The sequence below is a fragment of the Tinamus guttatus genome, unplaced genomic scaffold, assembly GCF_059628265.1.
Source record: "Tinamus guttatus ecotype Peru unplaced genomic scaffold, ASM5962826v1 Tinamus_guttatus_pri_ptg000167l, whole genome shotgun sequence".
Lineage (NCBI taxonomy): Eukaryota > Metazoa > Chordata > Aves > Tinamiformes > Tinamidae > Tinamus > Tinamus guttatus.
Window position 1 is genome coordinate 1 of NW_028288701.1, and position 12,123 is coordinate 12,123.

The window sequence follows — 12,123 nt, forward strand, 5'->3', positions numbered from 1 at the left end:
GGCGTTGCAGCCAATCAGAGTGCGGGGGCGGGGGTGTGGTGCAGACTGAATCACGAGCGCGGCGGCCATTTTGCAGCAGCGCTCTGCCTGGAAACAACGCCCGCCGCAACCAATGAGGAGGCGGCGCCGTGGCAGCGACAGCCAATCCGAGCGCAGAATCACCACTCGGGCAGCCAATCAGGGCTCTCAACCCCACCCCCCCGGTGCGGTATGGGCCTGCCCCGCGCGGCTGCGCAGTCAGAGGGAGGCGCGGGCGGTTGCAGCGCCCGCGCCGCGAGACTCTAATCACGCGTCATCACGCTCCGCTCATCACGTGCTGCCCGCCGATGGGCGGGGCAGGTCAGGATGTACCGCACTGACGATTGGCGGGAAATGCCGCCGCGCGCGCACGCCCCTCCGCGCCGCTGCTCCCCACGTCACGGCGAGACCTTCTCCCTCCCCTCCGCGTTCCCGGTTTGGGATCCCCTGAGGCTTCCCGGGAAGCCCCACGGGTCCCGAGTGGGCGCGCAGTCCCGAAGTGCCTGCGGCCCTGCGCATATGCCCGTCGCGGCTCTCCCAGGGTGCCTCGCGCGTGTAATTTGCATAGGGGCGGAGCGCGCCCGCGAGCCGCTCTCTAATGCCGCCGCACTGCCGTATTGGCGGGAGGAGAGGTGCAGTACCGTATTGCCTGCAGTAGAGGCACGGTATCGTATTGCCCGCAGTAGAGGCACGGTACCGTATTGTCAGGAGTAAAGGGCGATACCGTATTGTGGCGAGCAGAGGCGCACGCGGTTTGGGGTTGTGAGTGCAGGGTGCCTTCCTGTGTGTTCACGCACACCCACGTGCACCTGTGCGTCCGCTTGTACAACCGCTCCGGCGTACACCCCATCTCTGTGTCTATTCACCTGCATGTACAGCTGACACTGGGTACAGCGGCCCATATACTCACCCATGTGAGTGCACAGGCGCACACGCTGCCATGGTTACAGGCGTGTGTTCCTACACGGGTGTATCAGCATCCGATTGTGTCCCAGCAGCACAAGCGACACCAACGGTGCCTACAAAACCGTTTATTTTGAATACAAAAAAGCTTTCATTGGGCGTGACAGAGGTGTTGGGGTTCCCATGCCCATCCCAGGGCCTTCTGGGAGGAAATACGGAGATTTTGGAGTCTCTCTATCTCTGCACATCATTTTGGGGGTGTCACACCGCGTTTGGGTGTCCCCATTTGAGCCTTTTAGGGATGTCAAGGTAGTTTTGGGGTCCCTCATCCATCCCAATCCCCTTGGGAGGAAATCACAGTGATCTGGGGGGTCCTGTCCAGGTCCTTTTGGAAATCATCCAGATTTCAGGGTCCTAATTTTAGGCATTTTTAGGGTGTCACGTAGGTTTTGGGCTCCCCTCGGGGTCCTTCTCAGGGTGTCGCACCGGTTTCAGGGTCCTTCTTGGGGTGTCACACTGATTCTGGGGTCCTTCTCGCAGTGTTACTTGGATTCCAGGGACCTTTTTGGGGTTGTCACCTGGTTCCGAGGGCCTTTTTGGGGGTGCCACGCGGTTCTAGGGTCCTTTTTGGGGGTGCCATGCAGTTCCGGGGTCCTTTTTGGGGTGTCACACTGATTCTGGGGTCCTTCTCGCAGTGTTACCTGGGTCCCAGGGTCCTTTTTGGGGTTGTCACCCGGTTCCGAGGGCCTTTTTGGGGGTGCCACGCGGTTCTAGGGTCCTTTTTGGGGGTGCCACGTGGTTCCAGGGTCCTTTTCGGGGTGTCACACTGATTCCGGGGTCCTTCTCGCAGTGTTACCTGGATTCCAGGGACCTTCTTGGGGTTGTCACCCGGTTCCGAGGGCCTTTTTGGGGGTGCCACGCGGTTCTAGGGTCCTTTTTGGGGGTGCCACGTGGTTCCAGGGTCCTTTTTGGGGTGTCACACTGATTCTGGGGTCCTTCTCGCAGTGTTACCTGGATTCCAGGGACCTTTTTGGGGTTGTCACCCGGTTCCGAGGTCCTTTTTGGGGGTGCCACGCGGTTCCGGGGTCCTTCTCGGGGTGTCCCCCAGTTCGGGTGTCCTTTTCGGGGGTGTCACAGCGCTTTCCTCTTGCACCCCAACACGATGCCCATGATGAGGAGCTCGGTGAGGGCCGGCAGGGCGCTGGGTGGGGGGGGTACAGAAAACAAGGCAGTTTCAGGGTTTTTGGGGTGTGGGGCAGGTTGGGGACAAGGGGGGCGGATTTGGGGACACGGGGGGGACCGTCCCCACCTGCCGGTGCCCAGGATACCCCAATAGGCGCCGCAGCCCCAGCGCTCGAAGACGAAGAAGCCGAGGGCCAGGCTGGACCCAACGTGAGCTGTCGCCGCTGGGGGGGGTTGTTGGGGAAAATAACGAGTTTTGGGGTGTTCCCCCCCCCAAAAAAAATGCAGGGCCCCCCCTAAATTCCCAGGAACCCCCAAAGTGATCCCCAAATCCCTAAGAAGGGGATGGATCCCCCCCCTTCCAAAAAGGCCCCTGAGGATGTGGTGGGATCCCCCCCCCCAAAAGCCCCAGGGGGGACCCCAACTTCCTCCCGCCCCCAAATGGGGGTGTCCTGGGTTTGGGGGTGTCCTGGGCTTGGGGGATCCCCAGTTTCAGGGTATCCCCTGTTTGGGGGGGGGTCCAGTTTGGGTTATCTCAGTTTCAGGGTGTTCCAGTTTGGGGGTGACCCAGGTTTGGGGGATCCCTAGTTTCAGGGTGCCCCATGTTTGGGGGTCCCCAATTTCAGCATCTTTCAGTTTGGGGGTGTCCCAGTTTTGGGGGGATCCCCAGTTTCAGGGTGTCCCTGTTTGGGGTTGTCCCCAGTTCTGGGGGATCCCCAATTTCAGGGTGTCCCCAGTTTGGGGGTCCCCAGTTTCAGTATGTTCCAGTTTCAGGGTGTCCTGGTTTGGGGGATCCCCAGTTTCAGGGTGTCCCTGTTTGGGGGTCCCCCCAGTTTCAGGGTGTCCCACGTTTGGGGGATCCCCAGTTTCAGGGTGTCCCGGTTTGGGGGATCCCCAGTTTCAAGGTGTTCCAGTTTAGGGGTGTCCCAGATTTGGGGGATCCTCAGTTTTGGGGCATCCCCAGTTTCAGGGTGTCCCGGATTGGGGGTGTCCTAGGTTTGGGGCTCCCCGATTTCAGGGTGTTCCAGTTTGGGGGTGTCCTAGGTTTGGGGGATCCCCAGTTTCAGGGTGTCCCCAGTTTGGGGGTGTCCCAGGTTCAGGGTATCCTGTTTCAGGGTGTCCCATGTTTGAGGGTCCCCAGTTTCAGGGTGTCCCCGGTTTGGGGGTGTCTCAGGTTCGGGGTATCCTGTTTCGGGGTGTCCCCAGTTTGGGGGTGTCCCCGGTTTGGGGGTCCCCAGTTTCAGGGTGTCCCCGGTTTGGGGGTGTCCCAGGTTCGGGGTATCCTGTTTCAACGTGTCCCCAGTTTGGGGGTGTCCCCGGTTTGGTGTTGTCCCCAGTTTTGGGGTATCCTGTTTCAGGGTGTCCCATGTTTGGGGGGTCCCCAGTTTCAGGGTGTCCCCAGTTTCAGGGTGTCCCCGGTTTGGGGGTGTCTCGGGTTCGGGGTATCCTGTTTCGGGGTGTCCCCGGTTTGGGGGTGTCCCCGGTTTGGGGGATCCCCAGTTTCAGGGTCTCCCCAGTTTGGGGGTGTCCCCGGTTTGGTGTTGTCCCTAGGTTTGGGGGATCCTGTTTCAGGGTGTCCCATATTTGGGGGTCCCCAGTTTCAGGGTGTCCCCGGTTCGGGGGTGTCCCAGTTTCAGGGTACCCCCAGTTTGGGGGTATCCCTGGTTTGGGGTATCCTGTTTCGGGGTGTCCCCGGTTCGGGGGTCCCCCCGGTTTGGGGGTTCGGATACAGAGCAGGGCCTGGGGCCGGTGGAACATGGAGAGCCCCGAGAAGAAGCCCCCGAGCTCCAGGGCCAGCAGCCCCAGCGTCACCCCCAGCGCCACCAGCAGCCTGCGGGGACACGGTGACGTCACGGGGGGGACGGGGACACCGAGGGCAACGGGGGGACGGGGACATCGGGGGGACGGGGACATCGAGGAGAATGGGGACATCGAGGGGGGACGGGGACCCGGGAGGGAACAGGGACATCGAGAGGGCAACGGGGGGACGGGGACATCGGGGGGACGGGGACATGGAGGGGAATGGGGACATCGAGGGGGGACGGGGACACGGTGATGTCATGGGGGGGACGGGGACACCGAGGGGAACGGGGGGACGGGGACATCTGGGGGACGGGGACATCGAGGGGAATGGGGACATCGAGAGGGGAACGGGGACCTGGGGACATCGGGGGGGACGGGGACATCGAGGGGAATGGGGACATCGAGGGGGGACGGGGACACGGTGACGTCACGGGGGGGACGGGGACATCGGGGGGGACGGGGACATTGAGGGGAATGGGGACATCGAGGGGGGATGGGGACACGGTGATGTCACGGGGGGGACGGGGACACCAAGGGGAACGGGGGGACGGGGACATCGGGGGGGACGGGGACATCGAGGGGAATGGGGACATCGAGGGGGGACGGGGACACGGTGACGTCACGGGGGGGACGGGGACACCGAGGGCAACGGGGGGACGGGGACATCGGGGGGGACGGGGACATTGAGGGGAATGGGGACATTGAGAGGGGACGGGGACACGGTGACGTCACGGGGGGGACGGGGACACCGAGGGGAACGGGGGGACGGGGACATCTGGGGGGACGGGGACATGGAGGGGAATGGGGACATGGAGGGGGGACGGGGACACGGTGATGTCATGGGGGGGACGGGGACACCGAGGGGGGACGGGGACATGGAGGGGAATGGGGACATCGAGAGGGCAACGGGGGGACGGGGACATCGGGGGGACGGGGACATCGAGGAGAATGGGGACATCGAGGGGGGACGGGGACACGGTGACGTCACGGGGGGGACGGGGACACCGAGGGGAACGGGGGGACGGGGACATCGGGGGGGACGGGGACATCGAGGGGAATGGGGACATCGAGAGGGGAACGGGGACCCGGGAGGGAACAGGGACATCGAGAGGGGAACGGGGACCTGGGGACATCGGGGGGGACGGGGACATTGAGGGGAATGGGGACATCGAGGGGAATGGGGACCCGGGAGGGAACAGGGACATCGAGAGGGTAACAGAGACCTGGGGACATTGGCGGGGACGGGGACATGGAGGGGAATGGGGACATCGAGGGGGGAACAGGGACCTGGGGACATTTAGGGACATTTGGGGACATCGAGAGGGGAACGGGAACCTGGGGACATCGGGGCAGGGGGGACATGGAGGGGGGAACGGGGCCCTGGGGACATCAAGGGGAATGGGGACACTGAGAGGGGAACAGGGACCCCAAGAGGGAACAGGGACCTGGGGGACGGGGGGGACGGGGACATCGAGGGGAATGGGGACATCGAGGGGGGAACAGGGACCTGGGGACATTTAGGGACATTTGGGGACATTGGGAGGGGAATGGGGACCTGGGGACATTGGGGGGGACGGGGACACCGAAGGGAATGGGGACCCAGAAGGGAACAGGGACATCGAGAGGGAACAGGGACATCGAGGGGAATGGGGACCCGGGGACATTGAGGGGGGGACGGGGACATCGAGAGGGGAATGGGGACCCAAGAGGGAACAGGGACATCGAGAGGGGAACGGGGACCTGGGGACATCAGGGGGGACAGGGACATGGCGGGGACGGGGACATGGGGACACTGCGGGGGACACCCAAGGGGATGGGGGCCCTGGAGGCGACATGGGGACCCGTGGGGACCCTGGGAGACACGGTGGGGGGGGGGGGCAGGTGACATGGGGGGACGCAGGGGGACATGGGGGGCCCTAGGGGCTGGATTTGGGGTCCCCGCTGGCTGGGGAGGGTCCCGTGGGTGGGTTTGGGGTCCTGGGGGGGTGTCGGGGTCCCATGGGTGCCCCCGGCGGGGGGCGGGGGGCAGGTTCGGGGTCCCATAGGTGGGTTTGGGGTCCCGGGGGGGGGTCCCACGGGTGGGGGGCAGGTTCATGGTCCCGTGGGTGGGTTTGGGGTCCCAGGGGGTGTCAGGGTCCCATAGGTGCCCCCTTGGAGGGGGAGGTCCAGGTTTGGGGTCCCGTGGGTGGGTTTGGGGTCCCGGGGGGGGGGTCCCACGGGTGCCCCGGGTGGGGGGCAGGTTCAGGGTCCCATGGGTGGGTTTGGGGACCCAGGGGGTGTCAGGGTCCCATGGGTGCCCCTGGCGGGGGGCGGGGGGCAGGTTTGGGGTCCCGTGGGTGGGTTTGGGGTCCCGGGGGGGTGTCAGGGTCCCATAGGAGCCCCCTTGGGGGGGGGGGTCCAGGTTCGGGGTCCCATAGGTGGGTTTGGGGACCCGGGGGGGTGTCAGGGTCCCATTGGTGCCCCCGGCGGGGGGCGGGGGGCAGGTTCGGGGTCCCATGGGTGGGTTTGGGGACCCAGGGGGGTGTCAGGGTCCCATAGGTGCCCCCTTGGGGGGGGAGGTCCAGGTTTGGGGTCCCGTGGGTGGGTTGGGGGTCCCAGGGGGGGTCCCACGGGTGCCCCTGGGTAGGGGGGGCAGGTTCAGGGTCCCGTGGGTGGGTTTGGGGGCCCGGGGGGGGTCCCATGGGTGGGGGGCAGGTTCAGGGTCCCTTGGGTGGGTTTGGGGTCCCAGGGGGGGTCCCATGGGTGGGGGGCAGGTTCGGGGTCCCGTGGGTGGGTTTGGGGACCGGGGGGGGTCCCACGGGTGGGTGGCAGGTTCGGGGTCCCGTGGGTGTTTTTGGGGTCCCGGGGGGTCCCACGGGTGCCCGGGGGGTCCCGGGGGGGGTCTCACTCCGTGTCCACGCGCTCGTACTCCTCCGGCGAGAACTCGAGCGGCAGCGACGCCAGGACGTGCGGCTCCTGCGGGGACGGGGCCCAGGCGTCCGGGGGATGCTCCGGGTACCCCCCCCCCCTTGGCGTGTTCTTGGCATGTTCTTGGCGTGTTCCCCACGCGTGTTGCCCCCCATGCTCTATGTGTGCTCCCCATGTTCTTGGCGTGTTCCCCAAGCGTGTTGCCCCATGCTCTGCATGTTATCCCCGTGTTCTTGGCGTGTTATTGGCATGTTTGCCAAGCGTGTTGCCCCCATGCTGTGTGTGTTCCTCATGTTCTTGCCATGTTCCCCATGTGTATTTCCCCCATGCTCTGTATGTGCTCCCCGTGTTCTTGGCGTGTTCCCCAAGTGTGTTACCCCATGCTCTGTGTGTTCTTGGTGCTCCCCAAGTTCTTGGCATGTTCTTGGCATGTTTGCCATGCATGTGGCCCCATGCTCTGTGTGTGCTCCCTGTGTTCTTGGCGTGTTCTTGGCCTGTTCCCATGCGTGTTGCCCCCATGCTTTGTGTGTGCTCCCCATGTTCTTAGCATGTTCTTGGCGTGTCCCCACACGTGTTGCCCCATGCTTTGTGTGTCCTCCCCATGTTCTTGGCGTGTTCTTGGCATGTTTGCCATGCATGTGGCCCCATGCTCTGTCTGTGCTCCCTGTGTTCTTGGCATGTTCCCCCACGTGTTGCCCCCATGCTCTGTGTGTGCTCCCCGTGTTCTTGGCATGTTCCCCATGCGTATTTCCTCAGGTTCTGTGTGTGCTCCCCGTATTCTTGGCATGTTCCCCAAGCATGCTGCCTCATGCTCTGTGTGTGTTCCTCATGTTCTTGCCATGTTCTTGCCATGTTCCCCATGTGTATTTCCCCCATGCTTTGCGTGTACTCCCCATGTTCTTGGCATGCGCTTGGTGTGTTTCCCACGTGTGTGGCCCCCATGTTCTGTGTGTGCTCCTCGTGTTCTTGGCGCGTTCCCCACACGTTGCCCCCGTACTTCGTGTGTCCTCTCTGTGTTCTTGGCGTGTTCTTGGCGTGTTCCCCAAACGTGTTGCCCCATGCTCTGTGTGTGCTCCCCGTGTTCTTGGCATGTTCTTGGCATGTTCCCCAAGCATGTTGCCCCATGCTCTGCACGTGCTCCCCGTGTTCTTGGCGTGCTCTTGGCATGTTCCCCATGCGTATTTCCCCCATGCTTTGTGTGTGCTTCCCGTGTTCTTGCTGTGTTCCCCACGTGTTGCCCCCATGCTCTGTGTGCTCCCTGTGTTCTTGGTGTGTTCTTGGCGTGCTCCCCACGTGTGTTGCCCCCATGCTCCGTGTGTGCTCCCCATGTTCCTGGCGTGTTCCCCACACGTGTTGCCCTCATGCTTTGTGTGTGCTCCCCGTGTTCTTGGCATGTTCTTGGCATGTTCCCCAAGCATGTTGCCCCATGCTCTGCATGTGATCCCCGTGTTCTTGGCGTGTTCCCCACGCGTGTTGCCCCCATGCTCTGCACATGCTCCTCGTGTTCTTGGCGTGTTATTGGCATGTTCCCCATGCGTATTTCCCCCATGCTTTGTGTGTGCTTCCCGTGTTCTTGCTGTGTTCCCCACGTGTTGCCCCCATGCTCTGTGTGCTCCCTGTGTTCTTGGCGTGTTCTTGGCGTGCTCCCCACGTGTGTTGCCCCCATGCTCCGTGTGTGCTCCCCATGTTCCTGGCGTGTTCCCCACACATGTTGCCCTCATGCTCTGTGTGTGCTCCCCGTGTTTTTGGCATGTTCCCCCCGTGTTGCCCCATGCCCTGTGTGTGCTCCCCATGTTCTTGGTGTGTTCCCCACGTGTGTTGCCCTCATGCTGTGTGTGTGCTCCCCGTGTTCTTGACGTGTTCTTGGCGTGTTCCCCACACGTGTTTCCCCATGCTCTTGTGTGTCCTCCCCAAGTTCTTGGCATGTTCTTGGTGTGTTCTTGGCCTGTTCCTCATGTGTGTTGCCCCCCCATGCTCTGTGTGTGCTCCCCATGTTCTTGCCATGTTCTTGCCATGTTCCCCACACGTGTTACCCCATGCTCTGTGTGTACTCCCCATGTTCTTGGCATGTTCTTGGCGTGTTCCCCACGTGTTGCCCCCATGCTTTGTGTGTCCTCCCTGTGTTCTTGGCATGTTCTTGCCATGTTCCCCACACGTGTTACTCCATGCTCTGTGTGTACTCCCCATGTTCTTGGCATGTTCTTGGCATGTTTGCCATGCATGTGGCCCCATGCTTTGTGTGTCCTCCCCATGTTCTTGGCATGTTCCCCAAGCGTGTTTCGCCATGCTCTGTGTGTGCTCCCCATGTCCTTAGCATGTTCTTGGCATGTTCCCCACGCGTGTTGCCCCATGCTTTGTGTGTCCTCCCTGTGTTCTTGGCATGTTCCCCAAGCGTGTTTCGCCATGCTCTGTGTGTGCTCCCCATGTCCTTAGCATGTTCTTGCCGTGTTTCCCACATGTGTTGCCCCACGCTCTGCGTGTCCTCCCCAGGTCCTTGCCGTGTCCTTGGCGTGTCCCCACGCGCGTCCCCGCGCTCACCCGCGCCCACAGGACGGTGAGGACGATGACGAGATGGGCCGTGAGGGCCAGGAACCGGGCGGGCACCAGCACCCCCAGCGACGACATCCTGCGGGGGGGGGACAGAGGGGCACGTGGGGACGGTGACACCCCCATGGGGTCCCTCCCCCGGCCCTGCTCCCCCCAGGTCCCCCCGATCCTTCCCCCCTCCCCAATGTCCTTCCAGGAACCCCCCAATGATCCCCGAGGACCCCCCCGTACCCCCCTCCATTGTCACCCCCAATGATCTCCGAGGACCCCCCCGTACCCCCCTCCATTGTCACCCCCAATGACCCCCCCCTCCTGGACCTCAGTCCCCCCTCCGGGGACCCCCCCCCCCAGCCCCAGGGACCCACCCAGCCCTCAATCCCCCCCCCCCCCATGTCCTGCCCCCGGCCCCGCGCACCCCCCGCCGGCCCCGCAGGCTCCGGCGGCCGCGCTAGGCCGCGCGTCGCCGGGGCAACGGGCCTGGCCCCGCCCCCCGGCGGCCACTGCGCGTGCGCGGCGGCGAGGGGCGGGGCAACGGGAGAGAGGGGCGGGGCGAGCGGCGGGGAACCGGCGGGAGAGGCAGGGAGGGGCGGGGCGAGCGGCGAGGGGCGGGGCAAGGGCGGGAGCGGCAGGGAGGGGCGGGGCAATAAGGACAGCGAGGGGCGGGGCAACGGGCGAGAGGGGCGGGGCGAGACAATGGGCGGGAGAGGCAGAGAGGGGCGGGGCGAGCGGCGAGGGGCGGGGCGAGAGGGACTCCTTAGATCCCCCCTGTAGGGCCACCCTGCCCCATAGGGACGCCCTTGGGGACATCCTGCCCCATAGGGACATTTTGCCCCATAGGGACCCCATAGTGCCCCCCCTATAGGGACATCCTGCCCCATAGGAACCCCCATGGAGCCCCCCCCCTTGGGACAACCTGCCCCATAGGAACATTCTGCCCCATAGGGACCCCATAGAGACCCCCATAGGGATGTTCTGCCCTGTACGAACCCCCATGGAGCCCCCCCATAGGGACATTCTGCCCAATAGGGACCCCGTAGAGACCCCCCCATTAGGGACATCCTGCCCCATATGAATCCTCATGGAGACCCCCCCTTGGGGACATTCTGCCCCATAGGGACGTTCTGCCCCATATGAACTCCCATGGAGCCCCCCCTTGGGACATCCTGCCCCATAGGGACCCCGTAGAGACCCCCCATAGGGACATCCTGCCCCGTACGAACCCCCATGGAGGCCCCCTTGGGACATCCTGCCCCATAGGAACATTCTGCCCCATAGGGACCCCATAGAGCCCCCCCATAGGGACATCCTGCCCCGTACGAACCCCCCCATGGAGCCCCCCTTTGGGACATCCTGCCCCATAGGGACATTCTGCCCCATAGGGACCCCATAGAGACCCCCATAGGGATGTTCTGCCCTGTACGAACCCCCATGGAGCCCCCCCATAGGGACATTCTGCCCCATAGGGACCCCATAGAGCCCCCCCATAGGGACATCCTGCCCCTAGGGACCCCATAGGAATATCCTGCCCCCTAGGGACCCCGTAGAGTCCCCTTCACAGGGACATTCAAGTACTTCAAATTCTGTATTTAAATTCAGAGTATTTTTTTCTGCAGAAATCCAAGGAAAAAAAAAAGAGAAGGGGGGACAAAGAATACAAAATATTACAGGAATGGGGTGGGGGGTGGAAGTTGTAATAACAAGCAAACAAACAACAAAAAAAAACTATTTCCCATAGACACCCCCTTTCCCACCCCTTTTACCCCCAAATTTTGCAGCAGGGACTGGCCGGGCCCCCAAGGCTTTGCCCATAGCAGGGAAAAAAGAGTGTTAATGGAGCCTCAAAATTCCCTTTTTTCATCCCAAAGCCAACCCCAGGAGCCCCCAGCCACCCCCATGACCCACCCCCCTCCCCAGAGCCCTTTCCCAGTTCTCCCAATTCCCAACCGGGACCGGGATCCCCCTCGGAGAGGGAGAAACCTCCAGGATAGGAGGAATCCGGGGCAGCGTTTTGAGGAAAAATCCCCCATTTGGAAAATCTGAATTTATGCCAGGTCTGGGGTGAAATAAGGGCAGCTCCGGAGTGGGAAAATCCCTCATCCTCCAAGGATGCCAGTAAGAAATATCCCATTTTCCCACTAGATTAGTTAAAATGGGGTCATTCTCCCAGTAGTCCCATTAAAAAGTGTCTTTTTCCCAACAGGCCACTAAAAAAGGCCCATTCTCCCAGCTGACCAGTTCAAAGTCCCCAATTTCCCAGTATACGGGTAAAAAAGGGTCTTTTTCCCGCTAATCCAGCTCAAATTTCCCCTTCTCCCCATAGACCAGTTCAAAGCCCCCAATCTCCCAGGATCTCCCAGTAAAAAAGGGCCCGTTCTCCCCGCGGACCCCTTTGAGGTCCGTGTTTTCCCCCTGGACCAGTTGGAGCCTCCGATGCCCCCATTCCGCCTCCCGCCCCGTCCCCGTGCCCAGGGGTCAGGGCCAGGGTCTCCAGACGCTCCGGGGTGGCCCCGGCAGCCCCCCGGCCCCGGCCTGGCCCGCTTTGGCGCACCCCGAGTCCTCCTGGCCAACGTGGCCGTCATGGCCGATGCGGGTGTCATGGCTGACGCGGGTGTCATGGCCGACGCCATGGTCAGGCCCGAGACTAGGCCCAAAACTAGGCCTCAGGTTAGGCCTCGCGCTAGGCCTCAGACTAGGCCCCAGGCCAGGCCCGTAACCATGGCAAGCGGGGTACGTGGGGCCGTCTCCAGGGCAACCAGGGCTGTT

At 63.1% G+C, this 12,123-nt stretch overlaps 1 protein-coding gene and 1 non-coding gene across 2 annotated transcripts; both read right to left on the bottom strand.

Moving 5' to 3' along the window:
* Positions 1 to 236: 236 nt before the first annotated feature.
* LOC148595001 (U8 small nucleolar RNA) lies at positions 237 to 362 on the bottom strand. Its single transcript, XR_015913272.1, has one exon. It is a non-coding gene; the product is annotated as a U8 small nucleolar RNA (small nucleolar RNA).
* A 1,687-nt stretch (positions 363 to 2,049) lies between these two features.
* On the bottom strand, positions 2,050 to 9,846 carry LOC148595002 (transmembrane protein 107-like). Its single transcript, XM_088522825.1, has 6 exons — positions 9,776 to 9,846; positions 9,352 to 9,439; positions 6,794 to 6,861; positions 3,834 to 3,934; positions 2,231 to 2,327; positions 2,050 to 2,122 (listed from the first exon to the last, which is right to left on the bottom strand). The coding sequence occupies exons 2-6, from the start codon at positions 9,436 to 9,438 to the stop codon at positions 2,053 to 2,055; spliced, it is 423 nt and encodes a 140-aa protein (XP_088378951.1). The 5' UTR covers position 9,439; positions 9,776 to 9,846; the 3' UTR covers positions 2,050 to 2,052.
* Between the last annotated feature and the right edge of the window lie 2,277 nt (positions 9,847 to 12,123).

Coding starts and splice junctions, on each gene's coding strand:
- LOC148595002 (XM_088522825.1), bottom strand. CDS start 9,438: ATGTCGTCGCTGGGGGTGCTGGTGCCCGCCCGGTTCCTGGCCCTCACG. Junction 6,862..9,351: donor TCACCGTCCTGTGGGCGCGG/GTGAGCGCGGGG, acceptor CCGTCCCCGCAG/GAGCCGCACGTCCTGGCGTC. Junction 2,328..3,833: donor CCGGCCCCAGGCCCTGCTCT/GTATCCGAACCC, acceptor AACCCCCCCCAG/CGGCGACAGCTCACGTTGGG.